At 38.4% G+C, this 24,432-nt stretch overlaps 1 protein-coding gene across 3 annotated transcripts; it reads left to right on the forward strand.

Moving 5' to 3' along the window:
- The first annotated feature begins 205 nt into the window (after positions 1-205).
- Positions 206-23,474, forward strand: LOC122164077 (COBW domain-containing protein 1-like). Of its 3 annotated transcripts, XM_042825806.1 has the most exons (15): positions 206-331; positions 765-851; positions 1,633-1,729; positions 2,837-2,928; positions 4,611-4,670; positions 5,686-5,723; positions 8,169-8,215; positions 9,439-9,525; positions 10,594-10,638; positions 11,153-11,209; positions 13,326-13,377; positions 18,035-18,103; positions 18,206-18,271; positions 20,003-20,132; positions 20,730-23,474. In XM_042825806.1, exons 1-15 carry the CDS (start codon positions 220-222, stop codon positions 20,801-20,803), a joined length of 1,113 nt encoding a protein of 370 aa, XP_042681740.1. In that variant the 5' UTR covers positions 206-219; the 3' UTR covers positions 20,804-23,474. The 3 variants fall into 3 exon arrangements, with proteins under 3 accessions (XP_042681740.1, XP_042681742.1, XP_042681743.1); XM_042825808.1 differs by lacking the exon at positions 20,730-23,474 and having other exon boundaries at positions 20,022-20,124; XM_042825809.1 differs by lacking the exon at positions 20,730-23,474 and having other exon boundaries at positions 19,987-20,091.
- The last annotated feature ends 958 nt before the right edge of the window (positions 23,475-24,432 follow it).

Here is a 24,432-nt window from a genome sequence, read left to right on the forward strand (position 1 = left end):
GACGGCCCGCGCAGAGCCCCGAGCCGGGCGGGAGCGCGGCCGCGTCACCGGCCGCGGCTCTGCTGTTGCGCATGCGCGGCAGCACGGAGGCGACCGCCCTGAGTACAACGCGCATGCGCGTAGTCGCGCTCCGTGTGGAGGGGGGCGCCGCCGCGCATGCCCGCACCGGGACGCAGGCTTGTGACGCGCCGTTTGCGCGCCGTCGGTCCCTGGTCCCACATGGAGGATGAGGACTGCCCCGAGCTGGTGCCGATAGGCGTCGGCGTCGTGCGGGACAGCGAGCCTGACTCCGGCAGGAAGATCCCCGTGACCATCATCACGGGCTACCTAGGTGAGGGGCGGGCGGCTTCCGGTGCGGGGACTTTGCTGTTTGCTCGGTGGTGGCACGTGTGGTGGCTGCGTCTTGTGAGTAGCGATGGCGAAACGGAGAATCCGGTTCTGTTAACAGAAGTGAATTGTCTGGGAAAGACTGCCTGGTGAGGGGCTCTGCGTCAGCTGAAGTTAGTGAACGGGGCGGTCTGTTGCGGGTGGGCTTTTTTGGTCGGTGTTTTATTTTTGTTTTCCAAGGTGAGGTTTAGCCTGCCAATAGTTCTGTGAACTCTTCTTCAAATATATGTACGAATTGGTACGTGTGTATATATACATTGTAGTGTTGGTTCTCATTCTTTTGCATTCCATCTGATTCCTCTAAAGTATGTGTGTCCCCAGTAGTATTTACTTTTAATCTGAAAGTTCAGCCGTTTTTTAACGGTTTAATGTTCCAGGTGCTGGGAAAACAACGCTTCTGAATTACATTCTGACTGAGCAACATAGTAAGAGAATCGCAGTGATACTGAATGAATTTGGAGAAGGTATGTAAACCTGTATGAGCATTTTTGTTATTTATCTTGAGCTGCAAAATATGCGTAAAGCTTCTGGAAATCACAAATGTTGATGTTTTAAATTTGTTGCTGGAGTTAGTGTCATACCTCAGCCTTGAGAAAGGCAGGAAGACTTTTGGCTGAACTTCATAGTATTAACGTGTTGCACAGTTCTGTACGTACATTCAAGTCAAGCAAATGAGGCTGTTACGCTGCTAGAAGTACGGTATGGCTGCTTGGCCTGCTCATTCTGAAGCAGATGAAAATTAAAATGAAATGTCGGTGGATAATGTTTTCTTTGCATTCTGCCCAGCTACTTAAAGAACACAAATTATCTTAGATCAAGAAAATGAGGAAGTGCTTGCATGGTCTCTATGATCTACTTTTTTGCTTCCTTGCTTGTGGGACTTTTGGCTGCCAGAGCTGTCATTTTCTATCTGCACAATAGGGTTTGCACTGTGATGATGATGTGTGTTGTTTGTTTATGGCTTTGTGTTTTTTTTCATATGCACATCACTTCTGGTCACGGAGCCTTAAGCTACAGAAGCAGGCCTATATGTGATATAGGGATAGAAGCTGACCTCTCTATTCTAACTTGTTCCATCCTGCTTGTCAGTTGTTTTTTTTTTTACCTTTGTAGAACCACAATATAATCCCAGAACAAAACATATGCCAACATGAATCTTTTTTGCAGGTATTCTTTGCAGGAATCTTTTTTGCAGGTATTCTTTCACAAATTGATAGACTCAAGTTATATTTGTTCTTTTTCCAGGGAGTGCACTGGAGAAATCCTTGGCAATCAGTCAGGGAGGAGAACTCTATGAAGAATGGCTGGAGCTAAGAAATGGCTGTTTGTGCTGTTCAGTAAAGTAAGAAGGGATTACTATGCAAGTTCTCAATAGTGGGTTTTGGGGGAGTTGAGGAAAGGAGAGGAGATAAAGGACAAATTCATAAAGCTAATGACAGTGTTGATAGTGACTTACATTTTAGAGGAAACGAATTTGAATTTACTAGATAGACATTATTTTCCCTCTGATGCCTTACTGGATTTGGACTTCAATTCTTTCAGAAAAATGTTCTATGCAGTTGGGTATTACAGTTGGGTATTACAGGGTAAGGAGTTCTGCCTTCTGTTCCTATTACATGCTTTTATACTGGGTACCAAATATTCAAGAAAGCTGGAATTAGGACTCAGGTGAGATACTTAAGCTGTGTTTCTTACTCTGTTGGCTAATATTTGGGTGTTTTGTAGCTCAGAAGGGGCAGAGGGAGAGCCTCTGTAAGGAGACAGCATTCGTAATTGTAAACAGGTGGTTATGTTAAAACATAGCATTTTATTCATGTTTGTTGTTTTTTTTTTGTTGTTGTTGTTTATTTGAATGTTGGACTGTTTGTGTTAAATTTGTTGGTGATCTGTTGGCCCTGAAAATTTGAAAGAACTAGTCGTATACCTTACAAATTGGACAGTAAGGGGAAAACAGAAGGTCTCATTGCACTGTGTTGTGTCCTGATAGATAAAGAATGCAGCTGTTACTGCTTTTTTTTATATACGTAAGTTTCATATGTAAAATGGCATACGTTTTTACTTAAGCAGCTGAGATTTAAGGATTTAAGTAAATAGCACATCTTGCTCCCTCCCAAACCAAAAAGTTACACATTAGTGTAACCCTGCTTTACTGTGATTTCAGTGTTTGAAAATTAATATTTATTTAAATTGCCATTGTTACAGCCTTGGGGAGTGCACAAATGTTTTTCAGACCAAAATAAAACTGAAGGCTTTTGTTTGCCTAATACTAGAACAGCAGCTTAGTGACTGAATTTTAAGTGTAGTTCGTGTAGGTCCTGACTCAGACCTTTTGCTTTGATGATACTGTCATTGGGTTCTGCATCAGCACATGGATAAGTTTATGTAAAACATGTGTAAGCATGTTTTACTTGTTTTTTCTACTCTCAGGTTTAATTGTTTCTTTTTGCAGGGACAATGGTGTGAAGGCTATTGAGAACCTCATGCAAAAGAGAGGAAAATTTGACTATATATTGTTAGAAACAACTGGTTTGGCAGATCCAGGTAGTTTACATTGTGTATGTTTTTTCATAACCATTATAATTCACCTGTTTTTATGAAGTGTTTATTTGCACAGCAGTCACTTCACCATTCAAAAATGTGTTACGAAGTGATAAGTTTTCAACCATGCATGTAGGTTGCTGCATAGAGTAAAACTGGTCAAGGGAATGGGTGCACAGGCAAAATTGTGGTTGTTGTAGTTAAACTTCTAGCTTTTAGATTGACTCTAATGCTTGACAGAAATCTGGTTAAAATAAATCTGTGTTGAAAAAGTGTCTTAAGTCTTGGAGAAGAAGACACTAAAACTAGCAGCTTTCAGTAAGTTTTATTTCTGTTCCACATTGCTCTTTCCAAGGTGTATGTTATCTGTCATAGCCTTTGTGAAGTCTAAAAATGTGCTGCCAAACGGACTAATGCATTGTTTTGGTAGGTACAGAACAATAAATCCTTATGTGCTGTTCAGTGATTTTTGTTATTATAAAGTAATAGCAACCTGAGCAGTTTTCTCTGAACCAGATCAATTATAAAAGCATGTTATTGTCAGAGAGTGAAGGAACAGGCTGCCCAGGGAGGTGGTGGAGTCTCCTTCTCTGGAGATGTTCAAGACCTGCCTGGATGCCTACCTGTGCGACCTGCTGTAGGGAACCTGCTTTGGCAGGGGGGTTGGACTCGATGATCTCTGGAGGTCCCTTCCAACCCCTACAATTCTGTGATTCTGTGAAATTCTTATTGACATTTAAGCTGTTTCTCATTTGGTAGACTTACACTTTCCAGCTCGAAGCTCAATAGTTGTCACAGTGATTTTATTTAAAAGAAAGGACATTGATATGGCCTCTGTTATGTACAAATCCTACATACAAAGGATGTTGGAGGGTCTATTCCAACTTCTAAAAGCAAATAAGCTAAATGATAAGGCCAGGTTTCTCAGGATATTCAGTCAGGTATCCCCATCCTCTGACAACTGGGAAGACTGTGTTTCTGGTCAGCTGGTTGTGTGCTTGTCTTTTCATATTGAAAAAGCATTTTTGTGATACGTGTGATCGGAACCTCTTGTTTAAGCTTAATGCTGTTATCTCTAATCTTTCTGCCATGTAACACTATGGAAGAACTTCTCTTAGTCTCCTGAGTGACTTATCTTTGATTTTCAAGGTGGCTGCCGTTAGCTCCCATGGAAAGTTTGCTGTGTAGGCAGAGCAACCTCTGTTGCCCACCTCTTTCGGGGCCTGTGATCCCTACTGTCTTAGTGATTCTATGCTGAACTTGCATCAGTTTAGTTACATCTTTCTTGCATAGGCTATGCTACTGCTGGAAGAACTATCTACATGTAATCTTAAAAGTGCTGGATGGAGGAGAATAGCTTCCCTCAGCCATGCTCCTGTTCTCAACCCCATTTTTCTTTCAGTGTTTTGTGTGGAGGAGTCCTGCAATGAGTGCAGTAATGACACTGTAGATATTACTGGGTGAAGTTAATTCAGAAGACTCACATGCATCTGGAATTGTGAGATTTTTAAAGCTTTTCTAGTCTCATCTTACATATTACATAACTGTAATGCTTTGGCAGCTGCTGGATAAAATACATGGTCAGGCACTTGACATTGATAATGCTCTCTGAATTTGTAAGAGAGGAGTTTTAAATACAGAACTACTAGTATCAGTTTTGCAGCTAAACTTATTGTACTTCCTAGGAGCTGTGGCCTCCATGTTCTGGGTTGATTCTGAGCTGGGAAGCGACATATATCTTGATGGTAAGCAGTGCAAGTTTGTTTTGCAACATGTTGGTACTGCATATCTGTGTGTAGTGCAGTGTAATGTATTGCAATTTACTGCAAGCATTCAGAAATTGTTTGAAAGACATAATCTTGGTTGTCATAACCTCAAATTTCTTGTCAAAGATCTAGTTACTTGTTTTGATGCTTCAGTTCACTAAAACAAGCAAAAATTGTGTATGTTTTGCTGACAGATTAGTTAAGGAGATATCTGGACTATGGGTTCAGGAGAAGAAACCTTATTAGTCCTCATTAGTTGGGTATTACCAAATGTTAATTAGGTTTTATTATTTTTATTCATTGTGTTGTTGATCATTTTTAGTTTTTCTGATCTCTTATCAATATTCAAACTCCCCTGCCTTCTGTTTTCTTCTTTGTCTTTTCTACTTGTTTGTTCTAGCACTTCATCTGTTCCATTAAAATTTTAATTTTACTGTAATTTTCATTAGTTAAAGAGCATGTTGTGTGTTGATTTCTTTCTTTCTTTTTTTTTCCAGTGGGAAAAAATCATAATTTTTTTTTGCTTAAAAATACCCTACTGTGTTTTTGGTTAGGCTGTGAAATGCCCTTTTAGCTAGAGAAGCATTCAGTTACGTTACAAACAGCTTCATCGGTTTCTGCTAGACAGTTGTAGAATCCTGGTCACCTAAAATCAGAATGACTGTGTAGCTCAATCAGTCCCCTTAGTTTGCTTTGATTGCTTGTGGGAATGTATCTCTGCCCACTTATTTTTGCTTGGAAGGAGGCAGAGAGGCATCTGCGTGGTAAGAATTTTTTTAGCGTGGTTTGATGGACTTCTTTTAGCTACAGGTATGAATTAATAAAGCAAACTAATCAGGTGACAAGTGTTACGTTGAGATACACTGGAAATTTTGAAAATATTATGAACAATTTCAAATGTGATGGTATTGTCATTTTACTAGTCATATGAGAAGCTAAAAAGATGTTGAAGTGTGCTTGAAGCAGCTAACTCTATTTTAATGTTCTCCTTTAGGCATAGTATCTGTTGTTGATGCGAAGCATGGATTGCAGGTAAGGTACTGAGTTTCTTACATGTTTTAGATGAACAGGTACCCAGAACAGCTGTTGCAGTGATGTTCATTTTGGTTATTCTTTTTTTTACAATTGTTTTAATTCTTAAAACAAACAAAGATACATTTCAGTTACTGTGGCTCACTAGTGCTGCATTTTGAATGGAGAAAAAGAAGAACAGACCTCTGACACCAGGGTGATAACAAGTGACTTAAGGCTGCAGATTGGGAAATGATGCTAGTGTAAGGGCAGCTATGGGGAGGACAGGTTAGAGATTTGGACTATTTGATACCGTATCAGATGAACGGATTATTGAGTTACCTGGAAGTAGATTAAAATAGCAGGTAATAGAGTAATCTATGTGAAGTGTACTGAGAGAACAGACCTACAGAATAGTGAGGATAGGTAAGTGCAGAAATTGTGATTAAATCCAAGTAATTTAACTTTTTCATTTATAATTGGCTGTGAAAACAATTCTTCACAATGTTGTAAGCAGTAGTTACTTTGATTAGGTATTGCTTTTGTGGAATTCAGAATAAGAGTGATCATAACCCCTTTCTTGTGATATTACCCCCTGTGGTTAACATCACAAGAAACTGCAATGTCTTAAGCCTCGGTTTTCAGTTTACTGCCCTCATGGTAAGTTAGGTGTTTTATTACTTTCAAAAGTACTGTTCTGTTCAACTTTATCCTTATGCAGTGCTTACTTACTGGCTTGAATCAAATAGAAAAGTCATGTAGGGCAGTACTTAACTGTTTAGAAAAAATCAAACTTTTCATGTTAAACTTGCAAATAATATGCCAGAAAACACACACACACGTTTTGAAACATTGAACTTTTCATTATTATCTTCACAAGCTCAATGAAAACTGTTAGGTTGTTTAATTGGTCAATATGTAAAACTGACTTAAAGTATTAGGAATTTCAGACTTTCTGAATTATATGCTAGGCAGATAACATTTGTGGTACGTGAAGGACTTGTTAATATGCAATTCTTCTTGTTACTAAGTTTGATCTAAAAAGCTACTTGTGATTCAGGTAGTTCTGTAAACAATACAAGTTTATAAAATACTCTATTTTTTTTTTTTTTTAAAGTAAAGAACAAATGGTCTTTACATGTGTACTGCTGACTTTGTCCTTTCAGGGGCAAGAAGTCTGACCACACTTAATTTGATAGAAGCTCAGAAACAAAAAGTCAGAGGAAAAGTTGCTTTTCCAGCCATCCTTTTGTTACATTTTCTTTAGACTGTGCACAATCAGGAAATAGTCTTGATTTGTTTTTTAATGTTTTTTTTTAAAGGCAACATTGATGGTACATGGTATAGTTTTGTTTTAGAATTCTGACAGTTCCACTTAAACAATTTTATTTAATTGATGCATTTCCCATGAAAATTAACACTATTTTCATTTTGTATTCCTGTGTCTTAATAAATCCAATTTGAAAGTAATACTCCTCGTACATTTAAGCTGATGAAGTAATGCACAGGACTATGTGATCTTCCCATACGAGGTGCACTTCTGATATTAGAATGTCAGTTCAAAGTTTTACATTTTCCAGATGTCCTTGATGCTTTTGTCTAAAGGGTTGCTGCCTCAGTGTCAGGACTGAGCAGAAAATGCCTTGTAGCAGTGCCTCTGCTCTTCCAGTACTGATGTCTGTTGTTCTGAATTCCTGATAGAATAGAGCTTTAACTTACTATCGTTAGTGCTGCTGACTGAGAATTGGGTGTTTTTTCTCTCTTTCACTAATTCTCTGGGGGATGTTAGCTTGGGTACACAAATGTAGGACAAGGCTGTAGGTGGTAAGATACTGAACTCCTGCAGCATAATGATGTGATGCTCTTTTTGTCATTGCTGTCACTTCTGCCTAGTTTCTGCTTGAATAAACAGCAAACACTGAGGAGAGGCAGACTCACTAATGAGTAGCAGTTTGTTCATATAAACTCAGAACAAGATTATGGGTTTTTTACTATAGCTATGTGGTTTTGTAAATCTTTCAGATAGAAGAGATATTCTTATATAATTATGAAATCTTGTACTGCAAGCCTAATACATTTTTAACAATAGACATAAGTAAATAGAAAAAAATATATTTTTATTCAGATACCTTTTTCCGTGGTTACTGTATATCATGGTGACTTTAGTTTTGAGATTCATGATGAATTGAATATTATAACACAGCTTTCCAACTCTTCAGCATTCTATGCAAATAAGGTACTGAAAGAAAATAGTTCCATTAAAGAAATGTTAAGCTTCTGTAAAGGTGAAGGTATGAACTTTTTCATCCTAATGGAAAAAAAAAACACAAAGATAAGATACAATCTTCCTGTAATACTTCCTTGAAAGTCATACCTTGTGTAAAATGACTTTGGCATACTTTAACTTCAAATTAATTTGAACATTAATTAAACATGCTTAATCTCCTTGTTTTAATTCTTATCTAGCACTTAACAGAGGAGAAGCCAGAAGGTCTTGTCAACGAAGCGTCACGGTATGGATATAAAAACTTTTTTTTTTTAATTTTAATTTTTTAATTGTAGTCAGTGACTGCACTGTGTGGAAGATTATTCAGAATTGATTCTTCTTCTAAGATTTTCCCCTCCCTTACTTTTAACCAAAGGTAGAAATCAAAAATTATTCAGTACTTCATTTGATCTTTCTGCTAAGAGAGGAATTTTCTAATAAGTAGGTTTATCTGAAAATAATCTTTATTTTCCTCCTCTTTATTTCCAGGGAAACTGCAGCAGATAGAGTACAAATAATGCTGTTTGATAGAACTGCAGCTCAACTTTCACCTACAAAATCAATTTTCAGTATAGTTGCCCCACCATTAGCTATACATTTTTGCTAGCAATGAAAAAGACCCTGCATGCTGCGCTTGTAAATGTTCACATGGCTATGTAAACATTTCTTAAACACACAAGACACTGCCTCACCGTGCTCACATCCAGTGTTTGGCCTTTTTAAGTGTCCAAGTGACGATGGATGTCACTGGGTGCCATTTTTTTCCACAAGGGGAAATTCAGTTCTACACCCACACTTCATATGCACTTCCGAGTTAAACATTAGGCTGCCGCTCTGCTGCCATCTGTTGGACAGCAATAAAATTCAATGTAATGGTGGTGGGAAGGTTCAATCTGCTGTCACAGAAGGCATTACTTCTAAAGCAACTCTCATACATTTGTAAGATAAATAGAATTTTACATTAAAATAAATATTGGGGGTGGGGGGTGGGAGACACCTGGTAGGGGTAAGGAAGGTTTCCAAGCTAGGCTCTGTCAGATTATATAAGTTGTACTGGAGATAGAGAAATATGTGTGTGCGTATATATATATTTAATGTGGAGCCACAGTGATTAAAGGTGTAATTGTGATGAAGTCCTTGTGAAGAATGCATGCAAGAGAATTTGAGGTTCCTGGAGTTAATAAATTGTAAGAGAATTTGGAGTAGATGACTTCTTTAAGTGGAGTGGGAGGGAATGTAAAAGGAGAAGCAAGCAAGCAACCAAAACAAGCAGCAGGGAATAATCTAAAGTAGTACTGTAGTCATTTCATGATGTTTTAGTTTGGTTAATGATTTGGTTAATGTTTGTCTTTCTGTATTGCTAGTACATGTATTGTTAGTAATTTTACAGTGCTATGAGAGACATACTCTTTCTGCCTTGAAAAAATCAATTTGTTCAAGCTGTCCTTTTTTCTTTTTTCAAATGTATAGGCAGGTTGCTTTAGCTGATCTTATAATCATCAATAAAACAGATTTGGTTTCGGGGGAAGAACTGAATAAAGTCAGAACCTCTGTCAGGTATGAAACTTCTGGTATAACTGGAACATTGTACACGCTCAAGTGTTATTAGAAATCAGATTTCATGATTACTCCAACACATTGTGTAGTCAGCAGTGAAAAAGAGTCTGTCCCTTTCTGGAGACATTTCCATTGCGTTTATGTGCTCCCACAGTCTTAACAGCTTGCCTAAATAAGATTTTACGTTACCTGCTAAGAAGCGTGGAATCACAGAATACTCTTAAGTTGGAAGGAACCTTCAAGGACCATGGAGTCCAATTCCTGGCTCTACTCAGGATCATCTGAAATTATAACTCTGTGTCTGAGAGCATTATCCAAATGCTGCTTGAACTCTGGCAGCTTGGGGCCATGACCACAGCCCTGGGCAGTCTGTTCTGTGCCTTCCGTGCCCACTACCCTCTGGTGAAGAACCTATTGCTAACACCAAACCTGACCCCTTTCTGATGTAACTCCACACCATTTCCTTGGCTAAGTTAGGCCTTTAAAAGGCCTTATGATAGACCTTTGTCTTAAGTATCCACATTCTTATACTGCTGGGCAGCTGTTGCAGTTTTTCTGAGTTAACGGCAGGGGGAAATGTCTGCTGGTGCATGCATTTTTATTAGCAAATATAAATGGGTATGGAAGGTATTCTAAATAATTGTTTTGGATGTAAAAGAACCAGTGGTCTGAATCAAACCAGTATTTAATGGCATGTCCCATCTTTCTCAGTACCCTGACAGACAAAACATAATATTTTTGCAAAGAAATACTTTGCAACTTTGTTTGTGCCTCAGACTCTAAGAATTCTTAACCCTGCAGTTTGTATCAGGAGGATTCTTGTGGGGAAAAACGCTGTATTCAGTAGTAATATTTTGTTGTCAGAAATTGTGCATTTTGACCTTTGTTCAGATATAAAAAGTCACAAAAACGAACGCTTTCTGGATGCCTCTTGGACAGTTCAACTTTTAATAACAGTGTGAGAGGTGTTTTTATGTTTCTTGTGTTGCTTTACATAGTTAAATTGTTCAATCAATATACTACAGTTTCATTTGCACCTCACTTTTGCTTTTTTCTATTTTGTTTTAGGTCAATAAATGGACTCGTCAAAATTTTGGAGACACAAAGGTCAAGGTATTAGATTGGCCATTATTAGTAGTTCCAAATCCTGTTCCACAGACATTATTTTTACAAGGCCTACACTATGAACTGTTAGCTGTGCACCTGCATAGCTACCTGTATTATGTTTTAGTGTGTGCGTGTGTTCAAAGAGGTACAGAACAATTGCTCCCATCAGAGAATTAGATATTTTTCAGGCATCCAGTACAAAGGATTTAATCTTTCTGGAAACAGATTTTTTTTTTTCATTTTTACTTTTTGTGAACTATATTCTCTAAAATCCTCTTCTTATGCTTTCGTATTACTGTGCAACTGAAAGCTGCTTTACTCCATAGCAGATAATACTGACTGCCAACATCTGAAAATAGGGCTAGCTTCTGGTGCCTGATAACATTGGAATAAAAGGCCAGAAAAAAAACAATTATTTGTATATGTATAAGTGAGTAATTGAAGCTTCAGTATGCATAATCTTTACCTGCAGTAAAAATAGCGTGAAAAGAAAGCTTTCTTTCTCTCCTTACTCATGCAGAGTTGATCTTTCCAATGTGCTGGACCTGCATGCTTTTGACAGTCTATCTGGAATAAGGTATGGCAATAATTTCATTTTTATTAGAAGTAATGTTCGTTGCATAAATACGTGCATGAAGTAGGTCACACTTACATGCAGGCAGACTCTGTATCTGAATTTCTGTTACAAATTCTAGTTTAGACGCTCGTTTAAAATTCTCAGTAAGAAGTAATCAGAAACAGATGTTTTTCTACTTGAGATACATGCAGCAAAAGATTTTAGGGTTTGTAAAATGAAATGAGAGCCAAAGTGCCCCTGATTGTTTGGCGTTTTTTCCCCATTTCCCTTGCTGAGGCGTTAAGTTGTTCTTTATTACTAATTCCAATCAATAAGATCTTGGCACTTTTTTCTGGTTCTCTTAAAACTTAGAGGATTTGGTTTTTTTTCTCACTTTACATCGTGATGAATTGGAGACCTTAGTTTTCACAGGAAACTCTGAGTTCCACAGCAGCCTCAGCTTCTAGGAATGTTGTTCAGCGTGTTCCTGGATCCATTAAGTCCTCGACTTCTTTTGTGACTAAGAGGCCCAGCTGTAAATCAGCAAACGCTGCGCAGTGTGCAGTGGGAATTAGCTGTGGGAATGAGTTAAGTATAGTATTGATGTTACACTGCAGTTTTCACTCTCACAAGCAATGGCTTTGTACTTTTTTTTTAGTTCCTAATATAATTTTGGAAAATGATGTTCAGCAAATGGACACACTGTAGTTATTTTTCCTGCTGGCAGCAGCGTTGGGATTTATCTTTTGTTTCTACAGAGGAGTATCAATACTTGCAGTGTAAGTATTTTAATCAATACTTGCAGTGTAAGTATTTTAAATATCAAAGATACTGCCATTCATTACAATAATCTAACTGTATTTAAGATCAACAGCGAAAATAACCAAGGAATATTCATCTGTGTTTCAGATTAGTGCATGGCTTGAGTAATAATCTGGTCCTTCAGTTTATTTTTAGAATTGATTCTGTATTATTGACAGTAGTAAAAATCCCACAGATATCAGAAGTTATTTTTTAGTTTTATAAAGATGTAAAAGTATAAGATGTGCTGATGTAGTAGAGAGCACAATCTAAGTTGCTGTTTTGATCTTTTTTGTGAACTTTATTTTCTAAAGAACGGAAATAGAAATTAGTGAGGAGCAAAGCAATGAATTCAGTACTTTTGAGACAACTGAACACGCCCAATGGCGTGAGCTATTTGACCCTTTTTAAGCTCCTTCTTACCAGTTAAAGTTTTCGTGTTTCCTATCTCTGCTTTCACATGTTCAAAATCATTGTCCTCTTGCTGTGGCTGACATCCCAGTGCCAGTACTGTGGTTCTTTCTTCATGTAAAGTAGCATCTGACTTTCTGAGGCTGTATTTTCTTCCTCCGTTTGGACTTCAGCACACGTACATTTTTCACGCTGGCTTCATAATATTGGATCAATATGTATGAGTCAATTTGAAAATTAGACTGAATGTATTTCTGTAAGTGAATACTGTTTAGTATTCTGAGTACTCTCATCAGAATGTGTTCGTACATCTTAACAAGGCTTTACTGCAATTTTGTTTCACAGCAGCATTTTTAATTCATTCATTTTTCTCTATGAAAGTCCCTGGTGACATAACTCTAGGATTGTTAAAAGTTTGTTGGAGGACCGTACTATTAGCTTTGTTGTGAAAATGAATCTCTAACTCTTTCTTTTCAGTTAGTCTGACAGTTGAGTTAGTCTGTTATTAGAAATGCTTTGTTGTCTCTTAAGCCCAAGAACAGCTTTAATCCTACCAGAAATGATCATCTGATAGGTTACTCCTTGCTCTATCACACATATAAGTTAGAATTTTTTTCTAATCTAGAAAGAAAATCTGTGATTGTTTTGTTCATTATTATAGTCAAATTAGATGATTACAGTGGTAATTATAGTGGAATCCCAGCAACTAAGCAATGGCAAGCTTTCTAACACGGATCATTTGAAAGATCAAGCAAATATAATTAAATGTAACTATTCTGAGATTAAAGCTGAATTAACAGATGAAACTTATTTTGATGATGATACTTTAGTTTTGGTCTGCAGTACTGAAGAGTTTGTGTAAGTCTTGTTTGAAATAATGACACTGCATCTATCCAATGCAAATCCAACATTTACTTATTTTCAGCTTGCAGAAAAAAATTGAGAATATGAAGACAACACATTCACATCTAGATAAGGTAATTATAAAAAGCACTGCTTCTGTCTTGTAAGAGGGTAGTTCAAGGTAATTGCAACCATGGCATTTCACTTTTTCAGCAGGTTTCAGTTTGGGAATGACATGTTTGAGAACTCTGGAATATTACACTGAATGCCCACAGCCATGTACTTTGATGTAGATGTGTATACTAAGTTCTGCTTTCAAATGTGGCTTAGGAGTTCCACTGTTGGAGACAGTTGCATTGTTCGTGTACATGGAGAACGCTACTAGAACCAACAAATAATACTGTTCTTTTCAGTATTTGCAGAATTGAGTCCTGTACTTAGAGCTGATATTTATCCTGTGGGTCCAAATAGTGTCAATATTTGTAGATATCAGGGAGTTGTTGTTCATGACTTCACATTAACTAAGACGTTAGGCAGGCACAGATTCTCGTTCTGCGAGTGCTTCCCATTGTTTTTACACAGAAAATCAACAGATCAACTCGTAACAGTGAATTAGATTTTCTTCTAAACTTGGTATCAACGCTAGTTTATGTGCTGGAAAATTAGAAACACTTCTGTTGATGCTGCTATTAGTATGTCAAACTCTAAATTGCTTTGTTTTTTCAGATAACCCAGTGTGTATTTATGTCAGGGTTGAATCTTCTGTCTCCCTCTGTGTAATAGAATGTTCCTTGCACATGGCAGTTGTAAAAAACATTTTTGCCTTCATGGTTTTGTTTTGTATAAAGAGCATATCCAGTATTTTGTCTGTTTTGCCTTTCTAATTTTTAATACTGATTTAAGGGGGAAGGTCCTGGTCTGTCACTCCTACAGAGTATAAGCAGTTCTGTGCTAAATCAGAATCATGGAATGGCCTGGGTTGGAAAGGACCACAATGATCTCCTGGTTTCAACCCCATGCTGTTTTTAAGCCTCTATCTTGTCTGTGATGCACAGATTTTACTAGTAAGGTCCTTCCCCTCCCCTCTTTTTTTTCCTTTTTTTTTTTTTTAACAAATAATACAAACAAAGAATAATGCCTCTATTAGATATCTAGTTTATCTGAGTCCAACAGCTATAGCAACATTGTCCAACACTCAAATATGTGGTGAGCGAAGTTCATTTTAAATAGCATGGACATTTCCTTAGTTGAGGAGTAAAATGATGTACTGGATAATTTCCACACCTTGCTTCACATCTTGTTACTGCATTTTCTGAGCTGAAATATGTCTCCTGAACTTTCAGTTCCCTAGTTTGTAGATACAGATCTTTGAAGGACTTTATGTTCATTTCTTAAGTTCCAGTTTGGAAGATGGGAACAGGAAGATATTTCATCTCCTCCTGTGTCTTCTATTATTGCATTTCTGTCATGCTTTGCCATGAGTCTGATCTCAGACCTACTTCTAACGTACTTGCCTAAGTCTGATGCTGTAAGTTACTCCAGGATCAAAGGGATATCCCGCCAGGTTATCGGGTTTTAATACTACAGAAGCAAGTATCCAGCTGACAGGGCTTTTGAGCAAGGGCTTCAGTAGTAAAGCCTTTTCAGGGACCCTTGCCATTTGCCTGTAAAGGTAAGAGATAGTCTAAGCTACTGCAGTCAAGTTGCCACTTCCAATCTTGAAGACAGGGTTTTGCTTGTGCGACCATATGGATTGAACTCAGTGTACCACTCCATCAGTTGCAGAGTCAGAGTGGTTTAGGTTGGAAGAGGCCTTAAAGACCAGCCAGTTCCAACTGCCCTGCCATGAGCAGTGTTGCAGCTCACTAGATCAGTCTTGAATGCCTCCAGGGATGGGTCATCCACAACTTCTCTGGACAGCCTGATCCAGTGCCTCACCACCCTCATAGTGAATAATTTCTTCCTGACATCTAAACCTAAATCTCCCTTATTTTAGTTTTAAACCCACCTCTGTTGTCTTATAACTACATTGCCTGGAAAAGAATCCCTCTCTAGTTTTCTTGTCCTTTTAAATACTGGAATGCTTCTATAAGGTATCTTCAGAGCCTTCTCCAGGCTGAATAACCTCGGTGACCTCAACCTGTCTTCACAGGAGAGATGCTCTAGCTGTCTGATTGTGATTATTCTTGTGGCTCTCCTCAGGACTTGGTGCAAGAAGTCTGTATCGTGTTATGTTGGAGGCCCTAGAGCTGGGTCAGCCCATTCCAGAGGTCTCTGCTTTTGCTCAGAGCAGAGTTTTCAAGTTCCCTAGAGCATTCTAGTGGGAGTGATGAGTGGGGCAGCAGCTGTAGTTGTCCTGCACTGCTTTCCTTTCGGAGTGGCTGCACTCTATAGGAGCAGTGCTACAGTTTCTGCAACACCTTAATGTGGGCTTCCTGATAGGGCTCACAAATATTAATCTTGCTTGCCGTTCCACAGTAAATCAGATGGCTTGTCACATACATTTCCCTGAGGCCAGTTCTGTGCTTTAAGGGGCTGCTGGCTAGATTGCTGGAACAGTGTTTCAGAGTTTCCAGTCTGTTGGTCTCCATTTGCGTATGATAAATACTGGCATATCTCTACAGCAAGCCAGCACGCAGTAGAAGTGTTGTACAAATGGTAGCTATATTCATTTTGAAACCATTGAGCTAATTTTCTTGGATACTGCCCTAGAAGACTGCCCGAGGGTATGTGAGTTTGAAGCTGTCAGTGTCCTGTGCCTTCCCAGCCATTACTGACTTTGAGAGGTCCCTACTTTTCCCGACGCTTTATACATTGTCTGTGTGGATCCACACACGTGTAGCGAGTGCACTACTCACACCAGAGCAGGTAATGATAGATTCTCTATACTGGAACCAAGATGCCTTCCATATGCCCCAAATCATCGCAGGCATTTCAGTTCTGGATGATGACAAGTCTTTGTGTTCCAACTACTGTTAATTTCAGTCAGTAAAAACTTGCTGATACTGAGTTTTGAGAAAAAGATAATTGAACACCTGTCCTCTCAGAGTATGAAATTCCCTTAACTGTCCCAGTAGGTTTCTGAGTTCTTCAGAATTTCCCTTTGCAGGAACAGAGACAAGCCATAGTAGCTTTCTCCTGCTCTTAATGGTTTTGTCACTGCTTTGTTCGTTACTGTACCTGATCTGTAGGTCACCTACAATCCCAGTCTAATACAGGTACTTTGTACGTAGGTGCTCTGTGGATCTGTTGTGAACCACCAAAAGGTGGATATCCCCAGTCCAGTGCAGTTCACTAAAGGACAGTGTTCCCTCAGGGACTGGGGAGAAAGGAAAAAAAAATTAAAGCTTACATTTTTATGTAGTAGTAGTTTAGAAAAGTGAACTTTCTTTACAGAAAAATACTGTGATTCGATTAAATTTTCAGTTAAAATACAGTGACTATGAAACCTATTTTTCTTTTGAACTGCAAATGTTGACTGTGAAGTTGATAGTCTTGAAAACTAAAGATTAAATATGAAAATTTATTGGTTAGCTACAATTATGATCAGAATCTTAAATTTTAGTTATACACAAAAATACCAATTTATGTTCATCTTAACAGTGTTCAGTTGTAGTATATAAGTGCAGTTAAGTAGAAGCTTTCCTGTATGTTTCGAGGTTTGTATTATGCTTGTATTATGAAGGAAATTCTTGCTTTTATCAAAAAAGCAACTGCAGTCAACCAGCAGTAAACAGAATTCTTTATTACTAGCCCTGTTCAGTTCAACACCCAGAGTTTGGGACAGTTGGTGAGCCAGATGAGGCATAAAGAAGAGAGAACGCTTCTGTCACAGTAGGCTGCAAGTTGGATGATAAAGTGTGCTTATCCACATCATGTGGAAGGTCAGCAGGAGCAATACTGCTTTATGAATGAAGCATACATATCTCTTGTTTTGAAGCTACTTAAGATGTTAGTGCTTGGTTGTTTTGGTGAGTTTACTTGAGTGTTGGATAAGCCTTTAGGTTTGCCGCTTTTTGCTTGTGTCTTAATTAGACTGGCAACCTTCTGGAAGTAGTAATCTTCAAGATTTTTAGGCTGTAGAAAAAGTCGTTTTCGTTGTGTACTTCTGTGCCACTGAGAGGCTGTACTGACAAAAATAAGTTCAGATGCATTACTTCCTTTATTTTCTTTTAAGAAACCGTAGATTTCAAACTACACGCTTATTACCACCTTTTGTTTTGAGAACTGGTTCTGAGCAGTTGCTGGTGGTTTTCTGGAATAAAACTTAATACATCTTTATTTTTGAAATCTATTCTTATGTAGCTTATTTGTAAAGAGCTTTTCATAGAAGGAAAGCACTGATAGGTTGGAAGCATATTGATTATTTTTTGTCTGATAAAGTTGTGATGAAGAGCAGAAACAATGGCAAAGGTTAGATATGAAAATAGCATTTTGAAACTTACATAAAAAGTTAAGCTTATTAGCCTATAAAAATTAAAGTTTTGAGGCTTTTAAAACAAGCATCACCTACAGCAAAGAGTTTTGCTTTATAAGCAGGTGGCAATAGACTGTTTAAGGTGTTGGCTATGCCCCTGCCAAAACAGAAACAAACCAACAGTGTAAGAAAGTGGACAGCACAGAAATGGAGATTTTGTTTTTTAATTTCCTGTTTGTATTTTGGAGTGGACTAATAGATTATTTTTTTTCTTTTAAATAAGGGCAAGCTATGAAGAACACTTTTTAAAATATATGAAAATACAAAAATATTTATTCAGTTAAGCAATTATAAGTGTGTCTTTCCATTTACAGGGTATAATGACAGTAACATTTGAAGTCCTGGGAAATATTAAGGAAGAAAACCTAAATCTCTTCATACAGGTAAATACTAACACAACATAGTCAGCTGCAAAATTGTTATGCTTTTCTGTAGAAAATCATCCCATACTGTTTGGTTTGTGAAAATGTTTTTCCTCTTCATAGAATCTCCTGTGGGAAAAGAATGTGAAAGATAAGGCTGGACGTACCATGGATGTCATAAGACTGAAGGTTTGCCTGAGACTACTAGCTTCTTTGTTTTGTGCTTTCCCTCTTTTAAACCAGAAGGAACTGCAGTGTATTGTCAGTGACATACAGAGCAAAGAGCAGACAAAAGAGAGAACACCAGTTTGTCCTTGATCTGTTTAGAGACTCTTAAATGTCTGCTGGTGAACAAGACAACTCAAGATAGGAGACAGAGAAGCAAACAGTGGTACTACTTGCTGTGTAGTGAAAGGGAGACTTGCAGTCCCGAACATGAATGGGACCAGATTAATGATCAGGACATAAATGAAAGGACGTGATGCTATTTTCACCTCCTTTGCTCTGAAAGGTCCCGTCCATTTCACATGACTCCTTATCTAGAGATGTAGTTACAGATTTCTGCCCATGATTACAGTTATTGGCATAATAAGCAGAAGTTTAATCCAATGTAGCAAAGCAGCACAATGCTAGTTATGGTCTACATCAGACTGCAGTTCTAAAGATGAGATTCAAACATAAGTGTATTCATCTCCACATGCAATTCACTGCATGGTTTTGAGATGAATGTAGGTGATGCTGGAGGATATGCTTGCGTTTTCCTTAAACCAAAAAGCTAAGTAAATAAAACTCAATTGTAAAACTTGATAAGGTCTAAGAAACACAATGAAATGTGCTCTGATTAGTTTCCTGGGAATGTGTGCGTCATAGGTAGCAACATAATTATTTCTGCTTCACTGGAAGAAAGGTTGCATTTCTTGATCTTTCAGCAGCAAAAAAAAACAAAGGTTCTCATCTTCCCTCTCTTAACAAGTAAAACAACAACAAAAAAACAACAATGCACTTTAAGCTGTCTGCTGTACTAATTAGCTGTACTGCTAATTAGAAGTATGCTTCTGTTGTACTGAGCTTTGGAATCAAACTAACTAATCAAAATTTCTGAGGCAAATAATACAGTGTGTGCTGAACAACAGTTGTTGCAGACAAATATACCAAAGTAAATTAGTCCCAGGTAATTATTGAATGGATTCCAAAGTTTGTTGCTTTCATATTCATATTTTACCAGCAACTACAGTATTTTTTGGCAGTGGCTGCAGAATTCCTACTACTGTGTCAAATACAGACTTTTTGTCATGAAATACTTTTAACTGTTTTTTTTTTTATTTCTTTAAGGAAGTATAAGAGGTGTTTGACAGGATGTGTGCGACTAGAATATTTTAGAAAGTTTTCAAGTGATGAAAACTCTTAATGCAACTTTTGGAATGTGAGTTAATGGACTTAGTTTTGAAAGTATTCCATTGTAATTCCATTGCTAGTCATTTCACACAAATATTTGTTCTTCCTCTACTATTCAGAGATTCCGTTTCAAGATAGTGTAAATGTTAAGCATGAGAACTCAGTGGGAATAGACTCAACATTTTTGCTCATTTTATGTCATCGTTGAGAGGTGATAAGGCTTTCATAGAAACATACATCATACATATAATTAAAGTGCCATGGTAGGAGATGACATTTTAATTTGCACAAACATTCTAGGTAACTGTCCAAATGAGAAACTGAGAGCATGGCAAAGTATAATTATTATATGTGAGAATGGATGTTACAAGAGACAATTCTGTTGCATTATTATTTTGATCAACTGCTGCATAGTTGTCAGAGGTTTTCCCTGTTCTGTCCACTTTTAAAGTTGTTTTTTTCCCCTACAAGTATTTTGTTTTTAAAGGTTTGTTTATATACTCTAACAGTTATTTTTCTGATAAGGGACTCGTATCTATTCAAGGCAAATCTCATCAAGTGATAGTCCAAGGTGTCCATGAGCTCTATGATCTGGAAGAGACTGCAGTAGCATGGAAGGAAGATGAAAAAAGAACAAATAGACTCGTTTTAATTGGTATGAGTAACTTTGCATCTTTTTTTGTGACTTTAAGGAGCTTTTTCTTTCAGCAGCAGTCCAGTGAAACCTGTCCAGTGAAAAGCAGCCAGCCTGTACTAGCCAGAGTAACAGCAATTATGATGTTCTGTGTAACCTTCAGTCCAAGCTCTATACATGAAAATCCCCCTGCACCTTCTTAAAGCAGCTGAGAACAGCTGTGCTTGCTGTCCTTTGTAGTTAAATAAAATAAAAGATATTCAGAAATTATGTAAGCATATTGAGGATTACTTTAAAAACAAATAATTACGTGGGAATTCATGGGCATACTTTGAGTATTTGATCACATAACCAATAACGGTGAGGAATGTGAAGTCATTAAAGCGTACAAAGTCACATTTGTTTCGCAGGCGTTGCATATTTCTTGAAATCTGTTTTTGCCTGTGTAACGTAAAATTAACTTGTTACCTGCAGCTTAGTTTTGATAAAGTACTGTTTTCACCCACTGATAGAGTAAGCATCTTCCCTGGTGAGAGGTCTTAGCGGCTTCCCCTTACAGGAATGGATTTTTGTAATGCACTCTGAAGTACAGTTGACTAATCTTTTTTCTCTTTGCAGGTAGAAACTTGGATAAGGACATCATCAAAGAAGTATTCATAGAAACTGTGACAGAGAAGCATGAAAATAGTTGACACTGGATATAAACAAGATTAAAAGTCTTGTGCTTAACTCTGCAAGCTTTTTATGACAAGAAGGACTGAATGACACACAGTGCAGTAGTCCCTTTTTCCCCTTCCAACCTACTGGACAGTTAAACTCTCAAGTCTTGCTGAGAATCCCTGCTCACCTACTGTTAAAAGAATAGCTCTTATGGTCTAGAATCAAACACAAAAAAATTCTAGCATTTTGAGTTAGGCTTAATTTATGCTGATGAATTCATTTAGCGTTGCAAAAGTACAGATAGGGAAAAGACTTGTTTCTGTTGTATGTTGAAAAAGGCCATAAATTACAGTAGGTGTATGTGGTAAGGATGTTCTATTTCTTTTTTGCTGTAATGATCTCTTAATAATAAATTAGTATTGATTTTTGCCAGTCATGTAATCACAGAAAAAAGTACTTAGTATTTCCTATTAAACTTTCTTGCATAGCTTTCCACTTATTCTTTGATTTTTAAACGCATCCATCCGTCCCAGGTAACAAACCTGTGGTATAAATGAAAGTAAAATGTGCAGCCAGTCTCCACACAGCAGCTGTCCTCTCAGCTCAGTTCTACTGGTTTGTTTTGTTTGTTTGCTTGCTTGTTTTGTTTTGTTTTTAATATGATGTCTCATGTTATAGAATGTCCCTCTGGCCAGTTTAGGTCAATGGTCCTGGTTCTGTCCCATCTCAGCTCTTTGTGCCTATGCAGCAGCCCTTTGCTGGCAGGACAGTAAGAGGCACTGTAAAACATCCTTGGCTCTGTGCAGCACTGCTCAGTAACAGCAACATACTGGTGTGTTACCAACATTGTTTTTCTCCTAAAGCCAAAACAGCATTGTTCCAGACACTAAGAATAAAATCAGCTCTGTCCAGCTGAAATGAGAACACTAGCAGATATGAATTGATACATCATGTCATTAGTATTAGGTAGCTTGAAGAAGTTTCCACAAACCAGAAACTAATGCAAGGTAAAAAGAACAACTTTGTGGTAACATTGCTGTTTAGAATCAAATAATCACAGAATATCCTAAACTGGATGTTCCTCCATACAGGAACACTCAAAAATTGAAACGCTGGGGTTGAGAGCATTGTCCCGATCCCCCTTGAACTTCAGCAGCTTGGGGCAGTGACCACTGCCCTGAGGAGCCCATTCCAGGGCCCAGGCACCCTTTTTCCTGATACTCAACCTGACCCTCCCCTGACAGCTCGACGCTGTTCCCTTGGGCTTTCAGCACTGCTGGTGCTTGAGTTACATAGAAATTTTGTCAGTTTCTCTTAGCAGTCACGTCCCTTCAGTTTGGAAGCTAGTGTGTATACATACTCGCAACTCCGCAGATTCTAGATTGTGTAAATGACACTTTCCTGTATACAAGACAAATGATTGCTGTCAATTAAGGGCTGAGTTACTACATAAATGCAAAATCATAAATTATGCATTTGTACTGAGTGCTCTTTATATTTCATTACATATAAGGAAAGCAATCAGTTACCTTTATCATAGCAATAATTAAGAAGTCTGTTATCTGTGGAAAGATAATTAATTTTCTGTGAAGTGCCTAGCTGGTCATTCATTGTTGGTTTGAAAGAGGTGTACGGAGGCTTAATACGAACGACTTCCATGAGTCGTAAGAGAACAAACAATGGATGCCTTACACATTCACTGTCAGATTTTAAATACATGCTTTTTGTATTTGCAAATGAACTACATATTCTGAAAATACCAGCAGGACTGTTGCACTACTGCATGGGAGCCCAATATCTTGGCTTGCCTGGGCTGTATTCAGTGAATAGAAATTGTCTTGGGCCACGTGTACATGCATCACTCCAAAATCAATGCCTGGTTTCCATTTATTTCCATGGGAATTACATCTGATGATAGAGCAAATCTCAGCTACAAAACTGTTTTTCAACACAGTCACCATCATTAGCTGTGCTTTTTCACCTACAATGAGCAAGAGCCTGTGTGCTGTGGCCATAAACGTCTGTACCCCCTATCACCACAGCTGGAACGCACCACCCGCTGCCTCGCTGTGCTCATATCTGCTGTTTGGTCTTCAGAAACATGCAGTAAGTGCTGGTGAATGTCAATGGGTGCAATCTTTTCTGCATGGAGGAATTCAGTGATGCACGTACACACTTCTGTGCCAGACACCATTCTGTCAGAGGGCTCCTCTGCTGCCATCTGTCACACAGTAGCAACGCGTAATGGAATATTGGTGGGAGGGTTCAGCCTCTGCTGACAAACGACCAACGCCTGCGTCTGATGTTATGGGCCAACATAATAAAACAGGAGGCATTGCTTTCAGAGCAGCCCTTGCACAGCATGCAATATTGTTAAGATATAAGTTACAAAACATTTTAAATATTTTTTTCTTAAAACAATAAAAAAGGAACAAAAAAACTAGTGGGACACCTGACTTTGTGAAAGTGGTGCACCAGTGCAGTTCGATGTCTGTGGCTGCAAAGCTTAGTGAGTTCTCAAGGTGTTCATCAGAGATTTTTGATGAAATTTTACTTTTCCTGTGCTTCATCCTTGACAAGAATTGTTCAAAATGTGTGAGCTGCCAAAAAGTGATGACATGAATAAGGATAATCTTGAAGCAAAGAGTACTTTCCTCTGCTAAGACAGGGATCATGAAAGTCCAGTAAAGAGACGTGATCTGATTTTTGAGTTGAATATCTGTTTGCGACTCCATACACTTGATTTGGAAATGTGTGGGTCATTTTTATCAACTGAAAATAGCTTCACAAGCATAAGTTGATGATTTAGTTTTTGAGGTCTTGAAACCCAAAGCTGTGTGGTGCAGTCAACACGCTCAGGGGACAGGATGCCACGTGGAGTGCCCTTAACCGGCCTGAGCAGTGGGATCAGAAAAACCTCCTGAGGTTCAACAAAGCCAAGTGCAATGTCTTGCACTGGGGTCGAGGCAACCCCCGCTACCAGTACAAGCTGGGGAGAGGTGCTATAGGAGGCCATAGGACTGCAGTGGGGATGACATGAGTGCATGGGGCAGATGCAACTGGGGGCTGTGAGAAAAGGCACTGGCTTTTCTTCTGCATGGCTCCCAAGACGGGAGTAGCAGGGAGTGACCTTGATTCTCCTCATACGTGGAGCCATGCACAGCTGGGCACATTTCCCAAGCCCCTCTCTAGCAGGTCTACCTCCTTGGGCAGAGGTCGCTTCCTACTTCAGCAGGGTGAGCAAAGAGCAGCCTCTGCAAAACCAAACTGTGTGTGTGTGAGAAGTGCTAGGTGCTGTGTATGTGCATGGCACCTGTTTTAGTGACAAAATCACACTTGGTGGAAGCACAGATGCTTTTCCAGAGGCAAATCACAGTGATTTGATCACCTCCGCACCCTCACCAGCATTTCCTATATGAAATCACCTTTCCAAAGCATCGTTTTCTCCACTGCCCTTTACTTACTGCCTTTTTTTTGGCCTTTTAAAACCCAAAAATAAACATGGTGCCATTGGATCTTATCTCTCTATCAGTTTTAAGCAATTAGTCAGTATGTGTGGATTCCTGCCAGATGGATGAGGTGTGCATTTTTTTGTTTTATGACATTCTTTAAAATTTAAGCAGTTCTGAATTTGTTGGATTTTCTCTAGTTCTACACTGTC

This window comes from Centrocercus urophasianus, unplaced genomic scaffold, assembly GCF_019232065.1.
Source record: "Centrocercus urophasianus isolate 14NV4802_14NV808 unplaced genomic scaffold, USGS_Curo_1.0 seq_25, whole genome shotgun sequence".
NCBI classification, from domain to species: domain Eukaryota; kingdom Metazoa; phylum Chordata; class Aves; order Galliformes; family Phasianidae; genus Centrocercus; species Centrocercus urophasianus.